Raw genomic sequence first — 25,314 nt, forward strand, 5'->3', positions numbered from 1 at the left:
ACAAAACGTTGATTGAGTGAACTACTCTTTAAATCTTTTGAACTTCAGTTTGATGTGAAATAACTCATACAAGTACTAATACTGTGAATAATTGCGTCACTAAACACTTTTGATTTTGCACCAGGAAAACTCAGGAATACCCCAACATTCTCATTTTAATATATCAACATTGTGATTATGATTTTCAATTGAAATATATGTCACCACTAATGACTGCAAAGTAATATACTGGCTATGTCCGGTACAAATGCATGAAATTGAAGAAGGTATACAATAAATACATATTCTTATATGTTATATGTGGCTGGTCACACAATGTGACCATTATGGGGGTTACTTTTTTTAGTGGTATAGGGGTTATTCGGTCAGTGTTACAGTCGTTAATTCGTCGTTGTATAATAATTACTCGGTCAGTGTTACAAGGGTTACTCCATCAGTGTTATAGAGTTTACCTTGTTCTTTTACAAGTAGTCACATAATGTGATCAGCCCACACACAAAATGCGCTAAATTCCCTGTGCATCCCTATTTGCAAGGACATTCTTCCAGGTCAAATCGTCTCCAAAGATAGGCTAACTTGGGAGCAAATGTTAAAAAAAAAAAAAAAAACGGCATCTAATAATGCACATTGCAACTAATTAAATATTTAAAAAAGTAGAGACACAAAATTGTTTTGCTATGTTACCGTAATTAAAAGGTCCAAATTATATGAATTTGCTTCGGGACCAATGGTAGTGGAGAAGCAATAGATGACTATGATTTGGTTGAAATTAGAAACAAAAGCATAATGTTAAATTCTTTTGCTTTTTAGCGTCTAGAGATTATAATAAATCAATAGACTACTTTGTCATGAAATACATCTTAAATTCAAAAGATCTAATTATCATCAGTTAGAATTTACTCAATAGTGCTGATTTTAATAAAAGGAAACATTTTATGATTAAAGACAAATAAGCTTACATATATGATGACATTCACTTAAAAACAAATACAAAAGTACACCGGTTTAATTAATGTACGTAGGAAATTAATAGTAGTGTTGAAGTGCAGTCCAAAAAAAAAAGGTGGATAATTTAAGAAAAAAGAGTGTGTTAATCTGAGCACAGTTGAGAGAGAGAATCTAGAGAGAGAAACAAATGAAAGAATTTATGTGTTTTATTAAATCTGAATAATTGAAATAATACAGGGGAAAGGTATTTATAATATACCAACAACTAACTAACTACCATCTGTACAAAAGTGAATGTGCTGACTCAGCAAGCACTAATAACAAATTCTGTTACAAACAATTGTGCTCGAGTGTAGGATAACTATCCTGCACCACACTTGTATCATTATAACCAACACCCCCCCGCAAGCTAGGAAGGGGTGAAACCATGCCTAGCTTGGTAAGCAAATAATTAAACTGAGAAGAAGGTAAGATCTTTGTGAAGATATCTGCTAGCTGTTCTGAAGTAGGCAAATAGGCAAGTTGTAGCAGACCTTCCAAAACTTTGTCACGAGTGAAGTGACAATCGATTTCTATGTGCTTGGTTCTAGCATTTAGCACTGGATTTCGAGCAATATGAAGAGCACTCTGATTGTCACAATGCAGTGTGACAGGTCTCAGATCAATAACACCAAGCTCTTCTAGTAATCTAACAATCCAAGTAATATCAGAAGCTGCAGAAGCCATAGCACGATATTCAGCTTCAGAACTTGACTTAGACACAGTCCCCTGCTTCTTGCTTTTCCAACTAATAGGAGATTTACCAAGCAACAAAATATACCCTGAAACAGATCTCCTTGTGTCTGAACAAGAACCCCAATCACTGTCAGAAAAAGCTTCCAAACTGATCTTATCAGTGGCTTGTAACAAGATGCCTTGTCCTGCAGTACCAGCAATGTACCTTAGTGTATGCAGTAAAGCTTGATAGTGAGGATCTCTGGGACTCTGCATGAATTGACTGAGTGTCTGGACAGTATAAGAGATGTCTGGTCTAGTGTGAGACAGAAAGTTCAACTTGCCCACTAAACACCTGTAAAGCTTAGGATCTTTGAACAATGCACCATCAGAATCATTTAACTTCAGATGAATTGGAAGTGGTGTAACAGCAAGCTTAAGATCTGTAATCCCTGCTAACTGCAGAAGTTCCTTAGTGAATTTGTGCTGACATAAAGTGATCCCATCAGAAGTATAACCAACTTCTAGTCCCAGAAAATAACTCAACTTTCCTAAATCTTTGATGCCAAACAAAGAATCTAGGTGTTGTTTCAGAGAAAGAATACTAGCCTTGTCTGTCCCAGTTAGTATCATATCATCAACATAGACGGTTGCTAGTGTAATATGTCCATGACCCTTCTTAATGAAGAGAGAATAATCATACTTGCTCTGCTTGAAACCTTGAGACAATAGCTCCTCATACAACTTTGCAAACCACTGCCTTGAGGCTTGATTTAAGCCATAAAGAGATTTAGTGAGTTTGCATACAAGATTGCCTGGATTATGTAAACCTTCTGGAGCCTTCATGTAAATTGCCATGAAGAAAAGCATTATTCACATCAAGTTGTGAAATATCCCAGCCTTGACAAGCTGCCAATGCCAAAATACACCTAATGGTCTCCATTTTAACCACTGGTGAAAATGTTTCAGTGTAATCTATGCCATACTTTTGAGAATAACCCTTAGCCACCAAACGAGCTTTATACCTTTCAATAGAGCCATCTGCATTCCTTTTGATCTTGAATACCCATTTGCAACCAATGGGTTTCTTGCCTGAAGGTAAAGGAATAAGATCCCAGGTATGGTTTACTGTCAAAGCTTGAAGCTCTTTTTCCATAGCACCAACCCAATGAGGATTCTGAACAGCCTTTTTATATGAACTAGGTTTTGTCTCTTCTGATGACTTAGTAATAAAAGCTTTCTGTCTCACAGGAAGATTACCATAATGCACCAAATTACACCAGTGTTTAGATACATGAGCAGCCCTGGTACTAGTAGATTTGGTGTTTGGGAGTTGAAGATAAAAATCAGAAAATCTTTTGGGAATAGAGACAGGTCTAGAAGAAACCCTAGGCATATTTTGAGTGGATTGTACAGTAGCTGGTGACTGAGGTGTAATGAGATATGAGATTCCAGCATAAGAATCAGATGAAGAAGAAGAAGAATGAGGAGGAGAAGAAGAATGTGACTGAGAAATTGGAAAACTAGAATGAGTGTGGGAATGAGAGGATGGAAGATTTTCTGGTGTAAAAATATCAGGAAAATCATGGAAAGAAATATTATCAAGAGGTGTGGAAGAGGGAAGAAAAATTTGAAATTGTGGTGTGGAATATGTGGAAGGATCAGCTGGCTGTGAATGATGAAAGGGGAAAAAATTTTCATGAAAAACAAGATCTCTGGAAACTGTAACTTTTCTAGTTTCCAGATTCAAAACTTTGTAACCTTTTTGGGAAGGAGAATATCCAAGAAAAACAGAAGGAATTGCTCTTGGATCAAATTTTCCTCTGTTTTGTTTCAAAGTTGAAACAAAACAAAGACAACCAAACACTTTTAAGTCATCTATGTCAGGTGGACTCCCAAATAAAACCTCATAAGGAGAAATATAAGAAAGAACCTTAAGAGGTGTCCTATTAATAATGTGGACAGCACATAGAACACACTCTCCCCAAAAATGAGCAGGCACTTTAGATTGAAAATACAAGCTTCTAGCAACCTCCAAAATATGCTTATGCTTTCTCTCCACAACTCCATTTTGTTGTGGAGTATCAACACAACTCTTTTGCACAACAATCCCCTTAGAATTATAAAATTGGAGCATATCTCCCTCAGTTAATTCCTTAGCATTGTCACTCCTAACAGCCATGACCTTAGTATTGAACTGAGTCTCAACATATGAAACAAAATTCTGAATGACAGTCACAACATCAGACTTGAATTTGATCAAATGAATCCAAGTATGTCTAGTAAAATCATCCACTATTGTGAGAAACAACTTACAACCATTATGGTTTGAAATGGACAAAGGTCCCCAAACATCAACATGAATCAACTGAAAAGGAACAGTAGAAACAGAAGTACTAGTGGGAAAAGGAAGCCTAGGCTGCCTAGCAGCAGGACAAACCTGACAGATGCAACTGTCAAGAGCCTTTACATCAATATCACCCCTTATTCTCCTCAATTTGTCTAAGGGAATATGTCCCAACCTCAAATGCCACAATTTGGCTTTATCTATACTTGATAAAGAAGAAAAGACATTACAAGAAACAGAAACCACATGTTTATTGTCACTAGAGGAATCTGAACTGAAAGCTGACTTGGTCTGAGGAACTTCTAAGCAATACAGACCATGTTTGAGATCACCAAGAGGCAACTGTTGGGTCATGTGAGTGCCCTGAATGACACAAGAATCATGAGAAAAAGACACTGAACAATTCAAGTCCACACACAATTTATGTACTGATATCAGATTGAACTGAAAATCAGGTACATAAAGAACATTTTGAAGAATGATTTTATCAGTTAATTTCACTTCACCTACATGAGTGACATTAACTGTGCTACCATCAGGTATAGTGATTGTACTATCAAGATCAGTCACTGTTTTATAAGAAGTAAACACATCCAAACTATGGCAAATGTGGTCAGTGGCACCACTATCTATGATCCACATAGAAGGAAGAAATGACATAAGGCAGAATTTACTTGCAAAGAAAGCAGATCCTCTAGAGGATGTGTCTTTAGAACTCTCTCTCTTATCAGTTTGATCTTGTATCTGTTGCTGCCTAGTCAACATAGACATTAACTTGTTGCAGTGCTCTACAGCCATTTGTGGAGTTATCATTTCATCATTAGGAGGAGAAAGTTGTGATGATTGATCAGAATCTGATTCACCATTGTGAGCAAGGTGTGCTGCTCTTTTGTTGCTGTTGTTATAACCATTTTGAACAAATCCTTTGTTTCCAGTATTGTTCCAAACATTCCAACCAGGTGGATACCCATACAACTTGAAACATCTGTCAATTCCATGCCCTGAGGTCTTGCAATGATCACATAACCACTGTCTTTTGTTACCAACTGTCATGTTGTTCTGAGGTTTATTGCCAGTAAAATTACCGGAAGGATTATGTTTGGAAGATTTGTCATAAGACTTATCATAAAACTTCCTTCCAGCAACAAAGGCCATTTGTTCTTGATTACTAGGAAAACTCTCACTCACTTCCTTATGCTTCTCCTCTTGCATACATAATCTATAGGCAATCGAAATAGTAGGAAGTGGCTGCATCATCAATATATTGGTTCTAACCATAGAATACTTATCATTCAACTTCATCAAGAACATCATAAGTCTTTGATCCTGCTGAATCTTGAGCATTTTCTTAGTGATTAAACAAGTACAATTAGCACAAGAACATATTGGCAAAGGCTCATTGCTATCCATCTCATCCCAAACTGATTTCATCTTAGTAAAGAAGACAGAAACAGATTCATTCTGACCTTGCTGCAACTCAGCTAACTGTTGATGCAAAGCATATTGTTGAGTAGCAGAGGTATGACCAAATCTCTCCTCTAAGTCATCCCAGAGGTCTTTAGCAGACTTACAAAACCAGACACTCTTAGCTATACTCTTCTCCAAAGCAAATAGCAACCATCCTAACACCAAATCATTGCATCTACACCAAGCCTTATGATTTGGATCATCAGAAGAAGGTTTCACAACACTTCCATCAATAAAACCTAATTTGTTTCGAGAAGATAAACTCAATAGAATCGATCTCTTCCAATCACTAAAACCTCTACCATCAAATACATCAGCAACTAGTGTTCTATTCGAAGCATCTGAGGGATGAATGTAGTAAATACTACCAGGAACAGCAGTAGGATCAAGTGTAGTATTCTCAACCATTTTCAATCAAACAATAGATCTCAAAGAAATTCACATGCAACAACTCAAGAAAATTCACAGGAATGCAGAAATCCTCCAAAAATCCGTCAAATCAGCAGAAATACAACAATCAACCAGAAAACCTCAAGAATCAATCAAGAAACAAATCAAGTACTCCAATAAGAAGTAATACACAATTCACCAGCTCAAACAACAAGAATTAACAATCCAAACGCAGAATCAACAAACAACCTCAGCAATCAATAACGAAATTTAGCAGAAATTTCGATATTATAGAACAACACAATTCCTCAATCAACAAATCAGAAGCTCAATTAATCGGAAAAATGACGATCGAAATCATACCACAAAATCGCAAGAAAAATATCTAGAAAATCGCAGAACAACCTCGCAACATTCGCAACAACAGCAACACGAAGATGAAGTAAACATCAACAAGATCAACGAAGAAAAAATCGCGGAAAAACAGCCATGATCGGCTCTAATACCATGTTAATCTGAGCACAGTTGAGAGAGAGAATCTAGAGAGAGAAACAAATGAAAGAATTTATGTGTTTTATTAAATCTGAATAATTGAAATAATACAGGGGAAAGGTATTTATAATATACCAACAACTAACTAACTGCCATCTGTACAAAAGTGAATGTGCTGACTCAGCAAGCACTAATAACAAATTCTGTTACAAACAATTGTGCTCGAGTGTAGGATAACTATCCTACACCACACTTGTATCATTATAACCAACAGAGTGTAAAATGATGGATGGGTGTAAAAAATGTGGATAATTAAGGAGTATTCATTATTAACACTTGGAACAGTTGGACTTCCGCCCCATCCATATCAAAACCGATTATTCCTTCTTACAAGAATTATTGCATATTAGTCAAAACCTACTAATTAGTAATTAATACCAACAATGAATCTATGAGTTAATTATTGAGTAGAAATGTAAAATATCAAATTATATGGCAATTTGAAATGTTATAGCCGTAAGGATCGGAGTAATCATTTTTTTAACGAAACAATCTCAAGTTAAGAGAGTGCTACAATGCAACTTGTCAAAATATCAAAGTAATTTTTATATAAAATTATAGTAGTACTCCGTAGTAGTTTTCCTCATCATTCAATAAAAGGCTCATCAATTTATTTTTACTTCGTTGTAGAGTACAATATATAAGTAAGAGTAATAATAAAAATAAGCAACTTCAAGAGGAACTTCATTGAATTCATGCATATCATAATACAGCAAGGACCACCCAATAACTTTATTGGAATTCCCATCTATTGTACGTTAATTGAATTTATTATATTGAACGTACCACTTTTATACCATGCTTATATATAATGTAAAAATAGTCTTATAGTGATTAGTTCAAACAATTTCTAGATTACAACCTACTTTGAAAATATGAAGTTGAGCTCTTAAGTAAATTGAAAACCTCCTTGACCTTGAGTATATAAATCCATACTTTTCAACAAAATCTTTTGCGTGAGTGACCTTCAAACATTAGCCTTTTCTTTTATAAATTATCCGTCGCAATTACAGTTAAAATGATAACTAATTATGCACATATAATAACTTCCTGCTTACCATACATTCATTCTTTGTTATAGCACCTCGATCATAGGCTCATAGCATTGTGTTTTGGTGATCATATATGTTACAAATAATTCAACCTAACTATATATGTTATTCATTCTCTCTCTATCTTTAGTAATGTGGGACAACTAATCCCGACTCATGTTTCCTAACATCAGTACGTTGAAGGTAGTAGAAGATATGTGTTGAACTGTTCTTTTGGATAATGGACTAGTGGAGGTCATTTTCTTCAACTTGTTGAACCAGTTGTTATTGGCAAGGGTAGCATCATATGATCCTAGCTTTGAGATTGAGACGCAGTTTCAATCCCTAAAGATTTTGTATCAAAAAGAATTATACTCTTTAAGAATAAAGATCACTAAAATGTTTATTTTATTCTACTAAGATTCTAATCATTCTTTATTTCTATACATACAGTCATCAGTAGTGTTTGACAGTATGTATGTGAACTTGTGATCGACTAGTGAGAAGTGACCCTAGGAAAAATATTTGGATATGATGACTCCTTTTATATATTTAAGGTCTGTCAAGTAGTTTCTAGATGCCTTAAACTGTAATGCTTGCTTATCATATTATTCTCTTAAATAATAATTAATCTTCTAGCTACCTACTATTGTCATTAACATATGTAGATACAAACCTAAATTATTCAGATATAAATATAAAAAATGCATACAATTAATAAGAACCCATGCTATATATCCTTGGTTTTGTGAGTAACTTGTCCTTAATGTCATCACAATATTATTCTACTAAATTTATTGTCTATGTATTCTAACCCTACACGGGTTATAAGTTGTTTTTTTTTTTCTTCTTTATTTCTAATTTAAATGTACATGAGTGACATAAAATGGTTATTTTTTTTTGCTGTAAAACACAATGAGAAAAGGTGAAAATAAAAGTGAAGAATAAAATGATAAAATAATCTAGCAGATAAGATTGATAAAATTATAAGCTTTTAAGCTTTTTTGGTCCCAAGTTGCATAGCAATGCCTATAGTGGGAAGTTGGTTTAAGACAGGGAAAACTATGTATATGTAATTATGTATATATAAGTGAATTAGTGAGTGCTCGTGCCCCCTTTGTCAATAAATATATGAAGTATACTTGGAAAAGAAAGCCAAATTGGTACGTCATTTTCCTAGAACTAATACTGAGGAAAATCCCATTAATTTGTACACCAAAATCTAGCCAAATTTACATGCTATAGATTTGCCAACTTGGTTGTTGCCATCACAAATCTTTCTGAATAAGTGTCATCTGCAAATGAACAGAACATTTTTCCCCCCCTTTTATTATGGAAAATGAAAGAGCTGTATAGTGGCCACATGGTAGAAAGCTACTTGGATATCGACTTTGAGGCTGTAAGTAACATAGTATCTTTTAGTATTTGATTTTCGACTGTTACATGTGAATTTTAAGGTAAACCGCTTTCATTGCTTTTGTAGATGTCAACTAGTTTATGAACGTGTGGTGATACTTAAGACCGATACCAAACTCCTAATCAATGTCATTACATGCACTAACCTTATTAGGTATGACTCCTTATACATGGAGTTAAAAGTGATTGTTAGATGCCTAGATTATTCATGCAAATGTTTGCTTTCCCATGCTTTGTCATTGCATGTAGATGTGCAATATGTTTATATATTTTGGGCAATATATATGTGGATACATATTAACAATGCATGTAGTTTAAATAATCCGTAACACTTCTTTTATTTTATCTTTTAATCATTATTATATTTGACACGCAAGAGCAAATTGTACATTATACTTTCAAAAGATCATATTGCTCAAAAATAAAAATGAATAAAATAAAAGCATATCCTCTGCACTTTAAGCATCATAATATATAAAAGAAAAATGAAGGTGTAAAATATTAACTTGCATTTGTAAGGTTTTATTTTTTTTTTAATTTTTTTTTATAAAAAAAAAGAACATGTATGTTGGTGTGATAAATATGGAATAATAAGGGTAACCAAAATTAGAGTATGAAAAACATCATGACATCGAGTGTATGTGTATTATTTTATGGTGTAAAATGTAGTATACCCTTTGTAGGCAATAAGCTAAGCCATTAACTAACTCTTAAATTTTGGGTTTTAAAAAAATTTGCATACCATCAAGCATTTAAACTTAAATCACCAATTTATGTTTTAAATTGCTTGCACTTAGAATGTATTCATAATTAGATAAGGAGCTGGTCTTGACCCGATTCACCATACATAAGAGGCATACATAATGATGACATTGCATTAACATTATTTTCAATATTTGGTGCTAACATGTGACTTGGGTCGTGCATTTGCATTAGACCTTTAGTAATGAAAGATCAGTATGAGTATGACATCAAACAATTTTTTCTTGACTCGTATTAAACAGTGTATGTTTGAACATTAGGCACGTTGACAAAATACATGGTCCTAACCTGGCTCGACTAGCTCGGTTCACATCCATTTATGATTCTTTAACATTTTTTTTAATTCAAAAATCCTATCCAAAATAAAGACTTTTGTATTTGACTGAAAAAACAGAGAGAAATCCTTGGAATTTGCTGAAGTTTATGGTCACTCTCACAAATACAAACACAAACACAAAGTTTGGTTATTGTGGAGTGAGCGTGAGCCCCCCCGGCCCCCATTCTCTTCTTCTCCCCTTTCTTCTTCACCAAACTATCCTCACTCACTCACTCACTTTCTCTTTCTTCTATAAAACATTAAAACTGTCTTAACCCTCATTTACCCTTCTTCTCTCTTATTAAATTCTCATCTTGTTTTCGAAATTAATCCCCTTATAAAACAAAGAGACCAGTTTCACTTTCACAACAATGTCGGTTTGTAATGGCGATGATCCTCGTGTTCATGATATCAAAACTAAAATTCGGGTTATACCCGATTTCCCTAAACCCGGTACTCCACTCTTTTGCTTTCTTTGATTTCCGTACACCAACAAAAATGCTGCCTTTGTTTATTTGTATAATTTTGGTTGATTATTGAAATGTTTAGCCTAATTATTGAAGTTAATTTGGTTTGTTTTGTTATGCGTAGGTATTATGTTTCAAGACATCACAACTCTGTTGGTTGATGCCAAGGCTTTCAAGAACACAATCGATTTATTCATTGAGCGTTACAAAAGCAAGAACATTTCTGTTGTTGCAGGTTTATTTATTTATTTATTTTTATTTTTCATTTTTCTAATAATCTTGTACGTTAATTTTATCTTTCTTGGGTAATTTTGATGCAATTTTGAGTCCTTGTCCCCTGCTTGTAAGTTGTAGAGCACGAATTGATATTTATATTTTATGTTATTTGTGTGTAAATGAGTCACGAGTCATTACAAATTACGAATGGAGAAGGGTATCGTACACAAACCCTCAGTCTTTGAACTGGGCAACGACCTAGTTGAGTCGTTGTAATTTTAAGTTGTAAAAGTTACAAAGTGGGGAAAAAGACAAGTTTGGTTAGTAATGGCCTAATGGGGGCTCCTCCTTTTCTTCAAAAGCATAAAAGGGCTATTGTGGAAACTAGTTTGGTAAAAGAAAATAAAAAAAGCTGTATACATTTTGTAAGTTGAAGAAAATGGTGGGCCTGAGAAAAAAGGTAGGGAGTTCAATAATAAAATCGTTGAGTACTTGAGTTTATGGGGAGAAGGGGGTTGGCTTCAAGTTTCATGGGGCTGTGCTAATGTGTTAGTGGGTGTGTATGTGTATGTGTTGTTATTCATTACTGTCTGTGAATTTTATGAGAGGCTTCCCTTGTTTTCTTATGGTTTATGGTTGGATCCTATTTTCGGGTGGACCCGTTTTTATTTAATTTGTTCTTTGATTCCCTTTGGCTCTTGGCTTAAAGTTGAGTGATCTACTTACTCCTATTTTGAATATCTTTCAGTGGCTTAGCTGCTTTTATTCTTCCCTACTCACTATGCTGTCTTTTATTGCATCGGCCTGCTCGTAATCGAGCTATTAAAGACTGTTAATCTTTGTTATTGTTGTAACAACTGATTTGCTAAGCTGGATGATGAATTGTAGTTGTCTGATGTGTAGTATTAGTAGTACAAGACCAAAAATGAATGATTATCTGAATATCTTAATTACGATTAATAATAAGTTAGCGATTCTCTTAAAACAAAAGAGAGGCATTTAAGATCCTAGAAATGTCATTTGTCCCAATTGTTCAAGGGATGGTGAGATTCACCATCATCATGTGTTGTCATATTTGATTTTCCGTCCTTTTCCTGGATTGTGGGGCTGAAGATAGTTTTTCAAATCCTTCACTTGGGATGTGCCCTGTTCATTTGCATGCTTTCAAATCTTTTGGTTGGATTTAGAGGTGGTATGGTCCAACGATTTGGTTATTGCTGTCGCATGTGCATAAACAGCAGTTTCTGTCTCTTTCTTTGCTTATCTGTTAATTACACTCCTGCTCCTGTGATCAGGGGAAACCCTGTTGCCTGTTTCTATCTACAATCTTCTTGCTCATATTTGTAGTTTATGCTTTGAGGATGTCACTGCAGAACTCAGTGGGTACCATCTTATCAAATGATCATAAATTATCAGCTTTCTTGGTTAGATCTTGCTATTATCTGGTATCCACATTTTTATACGAGATGTCTCTCAGTCGAGTCAATTTAAGCTGCCACTGGTGGCAATTTTTTCTGTGGTGTGGTCTGTGACTAGGATTCCTGACTAGGCATGAAGCATGCTCTAGCTGACGGTGTACTTGATTTAGTTTTTTTTTTTTTTTTGAGACCACTTGATTTAGTATATAGTATAAGCAATATAACGTTTGTTAATTTCTTTCTAAGCATGTACAAGGAAAATGAAGTGCATAAAAGTTACTTGAAGTATTAATGTTTAGATTTTTGTAGTAGATGAATGGTTTCAACCTTGGACCCTAAAATCTTTTAGTCATGGTTACGTATACGGCTCTTGTGCGATATATTTAGTTTTTAAACTATGATAAATCATGCTATTCATTTTAGAGATATAGGGGAAGAGAGTTTAATGTTTACTATTTAGATCCCCCAACCAATTTAGCTTCGGGACAGCTAGAATATCACTGGTAATATGTTTGTGGATGGTCACCTTAAGTATGTAGGTTTTTAAGTAAAGTCTTGATTCATGTTTGCACTTTTTACATCATATTTTATCATGTATGTTGTAAACTGGTCTTTTCTCAGAAAAATTATTACAGCTATCCACAACCCTTGGAGTTAACTTTTTCGTCTTAAGTTGCTCAACTGGAAGTTTTGTTTTGCTAGGCATTGAAGCAAGAGGTTTCATCTTTGGTCCCCCTATTGCCTTGGCTATCGGGGCAAAGTTTGTGCCATTGAGAAAGCCAAGAAAGTTGCCTGGTACTTACTCCCAAATTTATTTATTTATTTATTTTTATTTATAGCATCATTCATTTCGTTGAGATTGTGATGCCCCTTTTCCATTACATGTGTGCAACTTGCTGTACCTAAAATGGCATTAGCTGATGAATTTAATGGGCATTTAGCAATACACGGTCTTGATATGTGAGAAGAATAATACAACATATGCAAATTTCTTACCTATGCGACAGGGCTGATATTCATTTAGAACTATTGTTTTATCTGCCTCACCTTTATGGTGTTAATAAGGGTGAACCTGGAAACATTTCACTTCTACATGACATGGATTGATGTGGACTTGTATGTTCATGCATTAATCTATTTGAAGAGGAAGTGTATCTAATTTTAGGGCACGACTGCAATCTTGTCTTTCAACATAAATTATTATTCTGTGTTTGATCTGGATGACTGCATGTATAGTTTTACTCATCAAGTTCTGGTAAAGTTTATGAATAGATGAATGCTCCACAGGAGCATGATTTTGTTTAATAAGATACTGCTGTTTGGTGGCAATTGGTATCTGATTACTCACTCTCTTTCTTAATCTTTGGAATCTGTGGTTTCCAGGATGTTGTATCATTTGCTTATTTTATTATGTCTCCGTCAATTAAATTATTGTGTATGACTAGCACTGATGCACCATGTGTGTTGAGTATTCTGAAATGATAATTGTTCTATCTTTACAGGTGAAGTTATCTCAGAAGAGTACGTCTTGGAGTATGGAAGGGATTGTCTTGAGATGCATGTTGGAGCTGTTGAACCTGGTGAACGTGCTTTAGTCGTTGATGATCTGGTTGCTACTGGTGGCACTCTATGTGCAGCTATGAATTTGCTGGGTAGGAATAAACTTATCTCCCTTAATGATTTCTGATTTTATAGTATAATTGTGTGACATGAAGTGACAGGATAAAGTAAGAGCAAAAATAACATTATTCATCTTTTTTAGCTTTCTTACAAACCAATTTGAACCTTGACCTATGGCTACCCAATTTAACTCATATTGGGATGGATTCTCACTATCTGATAATTATTGATGTATAAATCTGGGATTATTGAGAAATTCTGTTCCTTCCCCCTTTATCACCAGTCAGATTAGTCAGGATGTAAAGATCGTTTGCCAGGGTTTACATTATTTGTACTGTAGATTTTACCTTAGAATTGTCTTCTGAGAAAAAGAAAATTAATCAGAAAATCTACATCAGTGATGGCTGGAGATATCCTTGGACAGGTGGACCTATCAGTCATTTAGGTGGTATTTGGGATGGAGATTATTTTATGCAACGAGATAGTCAGGTCTAATAGTATGGTTACTATGCCTCTACATACCAGGATAGTGATTCAATCTTTGAAAATCAGGATGGAGTAACTTTCTAGGGGTTTACCTAGATTGTTGTACGCTATATTGTGGAAAGTACTGTTACATCCTAAAAATAATTAATTACTCTATATCACAGGTAAATTTTTTAGGAAATGTGTGTATTTCTGCAATTGTCATTTGCTGGCTAATCAGAGTTTAGATTGTTTGGCAAAGAATGGGAAGGGATTGAATATGAGCAACATAATATCTCAATTAATTTTTTTCAGTCTTATAAGTGACACTCCTTTGAGGACACTGTAAACTGATTAACAGAAAATAGTAGCATATTGGGGACATGTTTTATGTTGCTAACAGGTTCTTTTGCTATCTCATATGGTCTTATTTGTTCAAATTGTGATTGTCTATTGACCACACTTTTTCCGTTCTACAGAACGTGCTGGAGCAGAAGTGGTTGAGTGTGCATGTGTCATTGAACTACCAGATTTGAAGGTCAGAGTTCTATGCCACACGTTCTTTCTTTTCTAGTACAAAGTAATTCTGTAATGTTTGTTATGGTAAAAAGTAAAATGGTAAATAGGGTTAATGACTTTAATCTAACTTAATAACCCACTATATTGGTGAAATCCACGTACTTAACTTTATAGCTAGATCATACAACTAAGTAGCAATCAAATCATGAAAGGTAAATTTGGCCATCAGAAGATATGATCTTCCACAGTGATAAGGCTGGAGAGAGGTGTCTTGTCCTCTGTTTTTAGAATGTGTAACTTATCCAGTTTGGATTTAAACTTTTGATTTCTTAAAATCAAAGATGGACCCTAACTGGACACACGCACATTACAAGCCAATTATGGATAAAAATATGATTGTTTTCTTATGAGACTGATAAATGTTCATGAAAAACTGATAGAGTAATGTGGCTCCACAGGTTCAAAGCCTTTGACTTGTAATACTTAATAATGTAAACACCCATGTCCTGAATGTAGCATTTGCGAATAACAATAAAGATGTGCAGTTTGAATGTAGTGATTTAATACCTTTATTTACTATTAGCAAGAATACCAACCAACTATATGTGTAGGCTATAGACTTGAGCAACTCCTTGAAGAGTTAATATAATTTGTGAATTTTTTCAATCACTAATAATTCACAACTAAAACAGATACTTTTAGACACAATTCACAAAATACAATGTGGAATCCATTTGAGTATTTCAACTTAGAAATGTAATATACTGTCTGCAATATAATGAAGAAAAATTCCCGATGCTTACTACTCATATCTTAAGCAAGTATTGCCTTCAATTTTAAATGAGAAGTAAATTCTTTTAATATAAAATATCCAAAATAAAGCAAATGACTTGACATACTGAAACTATGAATATGGCACACACACACTTATGCCTATAATGAATATATGCCTAGTTGTTTGATAACAGAGAAGCTAAGTTTTAGCAAAAAGCATCCAAAACATAACTGAGTTTTTAAACCTAAGAGGTATAAATTGTGAAACACACTTGTATTGAAATTAGAATTTTACAAAAACTCAAGCACCCATTTTGATTTTTTTTTTTTTTTTAAATTATTTTTTAAAAGTCAAGTTGTTTTAACTAGTTTTCAGCGTCTATGATTTTAGTGTGGGAAATTTCAGCTGTCTGTAATTGTTAGCATAACAATTAAGCAAGCAACAGAACTGAAATTCTTTGCTTCTTGTTCTCTTTTCCTGGTAATATTTTAATAGAGGATGATACCAAAGGAATCTATAGTCACTATTGTTCGTCAGTGGTTGGTTGGTATGATGCATATCCAATCATTTCAGCTCTAACCAACAAATTACGTAATGGATTGTTGATCAAAGACGATGAATCTGATTCATGCCTGGCAATTGCTTATTTAATGACAATTGTATCCCAGTACCTACATTCTGTTTTAAAAAAAACTATCCCAACCTTCATCTGCACTAAGTTACTAACGAGATCTTTTGGTTTTTGAACTGGACTGCATGAGTTTTAAAAAGAGTTATTATCTGCACAGCGGAATATAATCAATGCTCTTCTGTTTCAAAAAGTTTTCCCAGTGTAGTGAATGTGTGAGTTATTGGTTCTTTACCCACATCTTCAGAATTGCATGATTAAGGGTAATTATGAATTTTATGCTTCCTTGAATTTCACCTTGAGACCAAAAGCACTTGGGATTCGAGTCCAATCTGTTCTTTACTTTTGCTATCAGAAATCAATTATTTTGACTTGGACATTGATAAAAGATGGTATTTCCTCGGGTCCACGAAGGCTTAATAATTGAGTCAGTGTTCTTGCGGTATGATTAAGTCTATTCTCCATGGGGCCTGGTCAATCATCTAGATTTGAGGGATGTGGACATATCTAAAAGGTGTCAAGATGTTCATATATATATGTCTAGCTCCTGTACATTGGGATCATTGGGTGAGACAACAAAATTTCTAAAGTATATGATTTTCTGCCTCAGAACTAGCCATCTTTATCTTATGAATTTTTATGGTTTACGTCTATAATATGGGGTATACAAACTACTGATCACTTAACAAGTTGTCTGTCCAGAGGAACACTCACTGAGGTGGCTGATAATGAACTACGAATTATGTTTTATCACTAATGTATGCTGATCTTAGGTTGTGTGCCATGTAGTAGTACTAGATTAAAAAAATTTGATAAGGTGAGTGCCTTTAGGTTGACTGCTTACAAACCAAGTTTCTGAAGTTCAAATTATGAGGTATACTTGGCAATTTAATTTTAGTGCTTGGAAACTTTAGCATACCCTTTCTGGTGCACCTCCTTCGCGCAAATGCATGCATTATTCATCTTGCTACTGATGCATGGGGTGATCTGTAAAGACTACGGATTGATTCAGCAGTTTGAGATCACCATTCTTTAGTTAAATTGGTCACTTTTGGTTCATGTACCCGACCCCACTTATGGGATTAAGGCTTTGATTGATTGATTCAGGAAAATTATAGGTTTTGCATAGTATATAGTTGTATATTCATTCAAATTTGCAATTGTATTGTCAACCCAGAACCTGCTCTATATGTATTCAGGTGGTCAGGTTTAAAGTATTTTGTGTAGTTGCACTTTTCATGTATGCTTGTGTCTTACAATAATTTGATGAATTTTTCAGGGGCGTGAACGCTTGAAGGGCAAACCTCTATACATACTGGTGGAAGCACATTAGTACAGCAACTGCTCTCCCATCTCAAGAGAAAAAGTGTACATTTAAGTACATGATTGGTTTGGCAGCTTCACTGAATCAGATAACTCTGCTGTCATTTTTTTTTTTTTTTTCTCATCTGACCGTCTCCTAGTGCCTTGTGAATCTGGATATGGGTTGAAAACATTTTCTTTCCCATAACGCAATCATCAAACCCGTCTAAGAGATGGCTTCAGCTCGAGAAAATTCTTCGCGCTTCACCCTGATTAAGCAGGGACCGAGTTGTCCTCCCTAGAATTTTGTGCATTATGGTCAGGTTGTAGGTGACATTTGACATTTGGCTAGAAAAAAGAAGCTCAAAACCGAGTTTTGACAAGAACATTATCAATTGTTATACTTCTATCAGATTTTAATCATTTTATACCCAAATTAGGTAATACTATTATCTAAGTCTGATTACAGGAGTTGGTGTTATATTTCTGCTAATAGTCAAAGTCTAACCGCCCCATTATCTCCCTTGATAACAAAAATGTGTGTTTAATTTTATAGTATAGGGATTTTAATTATTCAAACATGTATGAAAATGAGGTTAGAATTTGGTGAATGATAAGGACCATAAAACTATCCCATGTGAGTTTTTCACTCACTCGTAAGCTAATTTGGTTGAGAGTTGAGAAACAGGACAACTTGAAGAAACACCTCAAGGGAAGTAAATTTCGAAAGTCTCTTATGGACCATTTTGGTATGCTTGGTATATAGATGTGACTCCTCCGTGTGAGAGGGGCTTTCGAAATTAATGGTACTTACAAGCTACAACGTTATTCAAGGTTGGGGCCTATAACTATTTGAACTACCAAGTTCAAATCATGGGTGGTTTGAGGCCAAGGTTTACTTGGTCCTTGTCACTTTCCGAATTACTTATACTTGTTCAATCATGTACTTCGCAAATAATGAAAGTATTTATTGAAGTATAGCATGAAAAGCATTAAGAGTAAAATTTAACAGGCCACCAATCCACCAGAATTGGTTTGGCAACTAGTACTAGTAAGTATGTAGTAGCTTTTAGTGCCCATCATTAATGGTTTAATCTAATTTTTCAAGCTCAAGAAAATGGCGTATAGTGTCATATTGATGCTCGTATAACCAACCATGAGCGTTACAGTACACACATGTTTGGGTTGAACATCACAATCTGTAATACCATGTGAGTATTTTCTACACATAAACTCATAAAGTGTGAATGTATATGCTTTCAAAGCAAGTATTTAGGCATATTTGTTTAAACTCGTGAAAACAACAAAATCGGAAATTTATTTTCGATCTTTAAAGTACATCTAGTACATATTTGAATTGTAAAATTAAGATGAGTAAAAATAAGTAATTCCATATCACAAAACAATTAGTGAATCAGATAATTGTATCATCTGAATTATTACCAGCATTTCATCACGATTAACAATAAAGATCGGTTTATCAAATAACATCAGTCTTAATCAATAAAAATCAGCCAAGTTGAACAAAAACCAATTGAAGAGAACAAGGTGGTTGAGCTAGATACTTTGATAAATGCATTGACTGTGAAAGACCATGTGTACCATGGAATGATTATAAGAGATTATCTTAGCAACTCATGGTGAAGCATTATTATTTATTATTAACATTAATATAATTAGTCTGTATTATTGGATCATTAGGTAGCTAGTTTATGCGTTTTTCTGTCTTTCTTTTGAGTAATTGTATTTGTTTATCTACGAGTACAGTATTACCTGGATAAAAATATACGAAGTTCATACTGATATTACACTTTAACTAATTAAGCTATTATTTTAACTACCACTTGAATGAATATCTTATAGTAATATGATTTGTAATGTAATATACTGGAAGTAAAGTTTCCAAGTCAGTTACAAAGATCAAATAAATATATAGACGATAATATAATCTGAGGGAGACAAATAATCATTCTAAGCATCAAGTTGGATTAAAAAAAATGGAGCAACATGGTTCATACACCGTGTATTAAATTAAACTTAATTAAGAACAAAGAAATATATAAATACACTATATAGATAGTCCCTATATATGGTATGGTATGGTATGGTATATATTTGTAAAATGTCAGAATTAACCAAATTAAAATGATTCATGCACCATCTGAAAGACAGGAAATCGTCAAAAGATCTGGAAACTCTTGAATTCATAATGATTCATTTATTATCAAAAGCAGTTACCATATGCTTAATGCATGCAGATCCATTTACAACGAACCATTCTAGGGTCTACCTGCCCTTGTATATATTTTATTTACTCACTCACAGACTCACTCCATTTCATGTTCCTGCATGTCCTTTCAGATTCTGCTTATCTAACGCTCAACTTCAACCCATATCATCATTTATATCATATTTTGCTTCATTTTGCACCTATATATTATGGAGTATATGTGTATTTGGTCTCTCTTATGCTCACACATTTCATGATAAAATAAGATTATTCAGTTTATAGAGTGCATCTAATCACTCTGATCTGATTACGTCAAGTTTAAGGGGAAAAAGGGGACGTGAACGAAAAAATACAAGTTTATCAACTTTTTTTTTTTTTTGAAAGAATCACCTAGATAATCTTGGTTATCGATCAAATGGTAAAAACGTAAATAAAAAATCAATAATTTTTTTTATTATATATGGGGCTCACAGTTGTTGATATAATTACTAAAATGCAATGTGGACTAAACATATTTGTTGATTTATATATTTACGGCTTTGCCACTTAATAAATGAATTTTCTTTATCAATATCAAGGTGATAAAGTGGGGTTTACTCGGTATCAACCTACAAGAATATCCTTGTTCTAGATATGGTAGACTGAGATTACTAATCAGCATATCAGAAATTAACAATAATACGAAGCATATATTTAAGAGGTTTTTTTTTTTTTTTTTTTTTTTTTTAACAAATAATAAAATAAAATAGAGCAGCAATTTTTGCACATTTATTTAATTTTGATTGACACTTAGAAAACACAACAAAATTCCAAAATAGAAATCCAATACAAAACAAACAGATTTGCCCTGGACATTACGTAGTCCGTACAATTTATGAGTTCACACTGTACATGTAAGAAGAGCATCATGCTAAATTTATTGTTGCTGTCTCATTGCAATGCAAGTCCGGTTTGGCAGGTATATATATATTCTAGTTGGTAATTTTATTTTATTTGTTTATTAATGGATTTTATTATTGTATTACTAGTAACGTTAATGATGAATATAGTTATTATAGATGGTATTTTCTATAATTATCATGCAAAAAAGGAGGAGGAAATCACTACTAAACACACAAAAGTATAAAGTTGATGAATTGAGATGATGAACATTAGATCTCCGGAAATCACTACAAGACACATTCAATGATATTATTATCATCACCATATTCAACGGAGTGAATCATCCATTGTCATTGACTCTGTATATCAATGATTTTTATGGAAGCATACAAATTAAATGCTCAACATGTGTGTTTTGTCTTCAAAGGCTATGAGCACTGTTGGAAGTTGATAATTCGATTCTCCATATGTATAAGTAATACGAGTACAATTAATACGGAGTAAAACTAAATATGTTAGATATAATCAGGTCTAATAAGTTAAGGGGAAGAAACCACATCCATATTACATTTGAATATTTGATTAGTTGCTAGTCAATGTTCTAACTCTCTACATTAATGGCCTTAAATTCGGTACATGAGAATAGTTTCATTCATTAATTTAGTATTATAAAAGGTACTTCATACTAACCTATACGAGGTATAAGGAATGAATTTATGTGGCTTATACATATTGTTATTTAAAATATTTTACTCCTTTTTTTGGTATGATGATAATTATGCGAGCAAGTCACTTCCTATACACTCTTGCATATATAAACCGATAGTTTTTCTCAATTTTATTACTTGTACTATAAATTAGACTCTTTTGATAGGAAGAAGGTATTCTTTTGTTATCATACTTATATAAACTCATATCATGATCATATGACCATCCGTATTTATTGATTATGAGATTTATAAAAAAACTTCTTATACTTCGTATAACACATTAAAAAGTTATCATTCAAAAAAGCAACAAGTCACTCTTAAAAGACAACCATCAATCTTAATTAAACTCCATGAAAGATTTTGCATTACATCTACATTATAATATACAAGCATTATCATAAATATGAATAAAATTTTCAAATTGAGACAAGAATCTATAAGTATTAAGATGGTAATTTAATATAGCAAATTAAAATATTAAACCAATCTGCATTTAAACCATTGTGTAACGTCACATAGTATTAACCGACAAAATCCTGTGAGAATTTAATATGAATATTAATGCAAACATCTTTTATTTGATCATTCTTAAATTGGTTTAATTACCAAGCTTTTGCATGCATATGCTTTCAAAAGCATTGAATTCAAAAAAGAAAGCCCAGAAATATTCCAAATATACTATACTTACTCCTCAATATAACTCTATTCGCTTTTGCAAATTACACAAAGCTTTTGTTTCAAAAAAAAAAAAAAAAATTACACATAAAGCTTCTACATATTTTTTATAATTCAATTCACCTTTGCAAATTAATTATACATGAATTCCTCACGCAATTTTCTTGTAACTCAAGCAACAAAATTAAAATCTACAGTATTTCTCAATCAAATAATGCCAATATCAATATGATAAATAATTCCGACGAACGTGATTAGCGCTAACAAATATCTTAATCATCAATTTCACAAATTCTTAGTTGCTAAAGTAATGAAGAAAATCCCATAATATGCACATTCAATCAAAGAGAAAATTAGTAGAAAACATCTATCAACACAATGTTTACACAAAATTAAGTCCCAAAAACCCAATACCAAATTACCGCCCAATATACTAAGAGGTTATTAAGATGAAAACCCCACAAAAAAAATGGACAAAAAAAGAGTAAAAATTGTGTTGATCAATTTTTTTTTATTTTTTTTTTAAAAAAAAGTCTTTACAATTTGTAGATGACAAGAAAACAGGGCAAAACCGCACGAGAATCGAACACCAACAACTCGCCATTCTCCTCCACACTCACCGAGTCATAATCACCCAACTTGCCCGACCCATTCACTGAGTCCAACCCATGCCCGACTCGTTTCGCAACCCGACCCGCAATCACCCTACAGACCACCATGGCCCGCCTCCCACGGCCCCCACCCGCACTCTCATGGGCCGCTCCACTACCTGAATAAGTACATATTGACGCCGCTTTTCCACCGTTGATCTTCTCACAAACACCATCACAGCCGTCCATCACGCTCCCCCCTGAATTTGTGGGACCCAAGCAATGAAACCGCATCATCTCATTACCATCCGCACGACACCTCCCGGACCCACACCCTGGCCCGGCCCGGGATTTTATCAAGTCGCGGTACTCCTCGAATCGGGCCGATGTCCGGGCCAAGTTCTGGATCTTAAAAATCATCTCGACCCGACCCGAAAACCCTTTCGGACCCCACCTCGTGTCGAATATTATCTCAACCACATTCCTGGAGGGATGGCCCACCTGCAACTCCGTAACCGAGGGGAAAAACGGGTCACTGAGAATCGGGCCTTTCGTAAGCGGAGCCGAAACGGTGCGTTTAACCCGGTTATGTACCGTTAAATTGGGAGTGGGTTTAATGGAATCGGAACGCTTAACACGGTGGGAAAATGGGTCGGGCTTTCTGGGTTTGGGTCTGGGTTTAGGTTTGGAGTTATCAACGACGTCTTTGAGATTTTGAAAGCTGTTTTTGCAGCTGGTAGAAGTAAGGAGTTGTTTAGGTTGAGGTTGGAAAACATCTTCAACTGCTCTTGATTTGCATTGCAATGATTTAACCCAACCAGCCGCCATTGATGAAAAAAATCGAAGCTTTTTTGAATATTGGGGGGTTAATGGAAGGTGAAATGGGTTTCTGGAATCATCTGATGGTGAATGTGGGGTTTGAATTTGTATCTCCTAAAAATATTTTGAAAATTGAAGAGAAGAAGAAGAAGAAGGTGTGAGGTTTGAGCCTTGAGGTGTGAGTGGAGTTTTAAGTCTGTATTTTTGGAAGGAAAAGAAAGAGAAACTGAAATACAGACGGCTAATTTTATTAATGGGGGTAATTTTCTAATTTATTTTTCATCATTGAATTACGGTTGTACCCCTTTCAAAGTTATTTCATTTTATTTTTCTTGCCTATTCTTTTTCTTTGGATACCTCCGTATTACTTGACTTTCCTAAATTAGTCTAAAGGTAATAATTAGCTATTATTTCGTATTATTGTTAAATTTTACTCGTCTAAAGTTATTTGGTCTTATCACATCTGGCTATTTTTTTGTTTGAATAAAATAATTTAGATAAAGGAGAGTATTTTATTTAAAAAAAAAAAAAAAAAAAAAAAAACCATAACTATAATAAAGGAATGGGAGAGAAGAGAGAAATTTGGCTTAACTTTTTAATTTTATCTTCCACTCCTAATTTAATTCCCTTAATTTTGGAAGGAAAGGAAAGGAAATAGCAAGTTTTACTAAGAAAAAACCATTAATATTTTCCTAATTATTTGGATCATCGAGCTTACGATGTTTTAACGAATAATTCTTATGTTTTATACAAATGTTAAAAAGAGCCTAAATTTAGATGCAAATTTACTTATACTTGTATAATTGTACGTGTAGTAATTTAAAATAGCACTTGATATGCTTTGTTCTATTTATCAAGCTCATTTATACAATGGATATTAATTTTTTATTTATCGTTTAATTGTAATGATGTGGAAAAATTACATGTCACTAGGTAATCTTTTGATTTTTTTCCTTAAAGGTATTTATCATTACTTGTAATAATGTAGATCAATAGTAAAAACACTAACTATGTTTAGAAAATGGACGGACTATCAATTTGGGATACACCATAATAAAACCCTTGGCAAAAATGGGCAGGTTGACTGAACGTAATTGAGCAAAGTGACAAGTATATAATGAATTGAAAATTGATAATAAAGGATATAATACAAAAAATAAGGGTCCATGAGAAAATGGAATAACGAGGAGTAAATTCCAAAATTACATTTAATTGAGCGTTGATATGAAAACAAAAATAATCCATAAATATATGTCACGGGCGTATCATATCCTAGGTATAGTGCTGTATATGCAATTATGTATTGCAATTATATTGTACAATTTGTAATTACAGTTTGCATGCATGCAATGCGAGAAATTGAAGGAACTCTAATTTGTTCATGTGATCATACACTTAACACATTCATTACCCTTTGTCGGTTTAGCTGCTCTCATTTTGTTGGTTTGGATAATAATATACGTAGTATGAGTACGTATTAGGTTACTTTCTACTCCGTATTTGATCATCAAATTTTCACTTGAGGATAATTAAGTCATAATTTTACGTCGAGTTGATTAAATCTTGTTATTTGTAGGGTTGTATAGATTAAATATTATATGGAGTATTTATGCAATTACGTATTTGTATATTATATCATGCATTGCATTTTGCATAAAATTATGTTTATCTATGTCTCTATGAGAAGAAATATATATATATATATATATGGAGAATGATAAATGTAGGAGAGAGTAGTTAAAGTTTGGAAAAACAAACACCAATTATTTCCTCACACAAGATTGACAAATGCCAAATAGAATACGATTAAGAAATAAAAGTACTGTCATAATGTCTTCTTATGATGATTATCTATTTCAAGTAGGGTAAGTCTATTTCTTTTTCAACAAAGAAGCAAAACATTTTTATAAGAAGTATGATAATGCTGTACAAAATCTAATCAGTGCAAAGGAATTTCGTTTTCTCATCCAAAATAATTAAGATTGAAATTAAACCAAAATAATACGGAGTATTTGAAGAGTAATAATCATCAAACCATGTACGAGTAATACAAAT

The 25,314-nt window shown here is 33.6% G+C and overlaps 2 protein-coding genes across 3 annotated transcripts; one reads left to right on the forward strand and one right to left on the reverse strand.

The window, feature by feature from the left end:
* Window positions 1–10,118: 10,118 nt before the first annotated feature.
* LOC145567996 (adenine phosphoribosyltransferase 3-like) lies at window positions 10,119–17,797 on the forward strand. 2 transcript variants are annotated; one of them, XM_081627439.1, is made up of 6 exons: window positions 10,119–10,396; window positions 10,535–10,645; window positions 12,747–12,839; window positions 13,547–13,624; window positions 14,609–14,667; window positions 17,331–17,797. In XM_081627439.1, the coding sequence occupies exons 1-6, from the start codon at window positions 10,315–10,317 to the stop codon at window positions 17,382–17,384; spliced, it is 477 nt and encodes a 158-aa protein (XP_081483565.1). In that variant the 5' UTR covers window positions 10,119–10,314; the 3' UTR covers window positions 17,385–17,797. The 2 variants fall into 2 exon arrangements, with proteins under 2 accessions (XP_081483565.1, XP_081483564.1); XM_081627438.1 differs by having other exon boundaries at window positions 10,132–10,396; window positions 13,547–13,696.
* A 4,373-nt stretch (window positions 17,798–22,170) lies between these two features.
* LOC145569505 (uncharacterized) lies at window positions 22,171–23,454 on the reverse strand. Its single transcript, XM_081628845.1, has one exon. It carries the CDS (start codon window positions 23,266–23,268, stop codon window positions 22,387–22,389), a length of 882 nt encoding a protein of 293 aa, XP_081484971.1. The 5' UTR covers window positions 23,269–23,454; the 3' UTR covers window positions 22,171–22,386.
* Window positions 23,455–25,314: the final 1,860 nt, after the last annotated feature.

This window comes from Chenopodium album, chromosome 11 (genome assembly GCF_948465745.1).
Source record: "Chenopodium album chromosome 11, dcCheAlbu1.1, whole genome shotgun sequence".
Classification (NCBI taxonomy): domain Eukaryota; kingdom Viridiplantae; phylum Streptophyta; class Magnoliopsida; order Caryophyllales; family Amaranthaceae; genus Chenopodium; species Chenopodium album.

Coding starts and splice junctions, on each gene's coding strand:
- LOC145567996 (XM_081627438.1), top strand. CDS start 10,315: ATGTCGGTTTGTAATGGCGATGATCCTCGTGTTCATGATATCAAAACT. Junction 10,646..12,746: donor GAACATTTCTGTTGTTGCAG/GTTTATTTATTT, acceptor TTGTTTTGCTAG/GCATTGAAGCAAGAGGTTTC. Junction 14,668..17,330: donor TTGAACTACCAGATTTGAAG/GTCAGAGTTCTA, acceptor TGAATTTTTCAG/GGGCGTGAACGCTTGAAGGG.
- LOC145569505 (XM_081628845.1), bottom strand. CDS start 23,268: ATGGCGGCTGGTTGGGTTAAATCATTGCAATGCAAATCAAGAGCAGTT.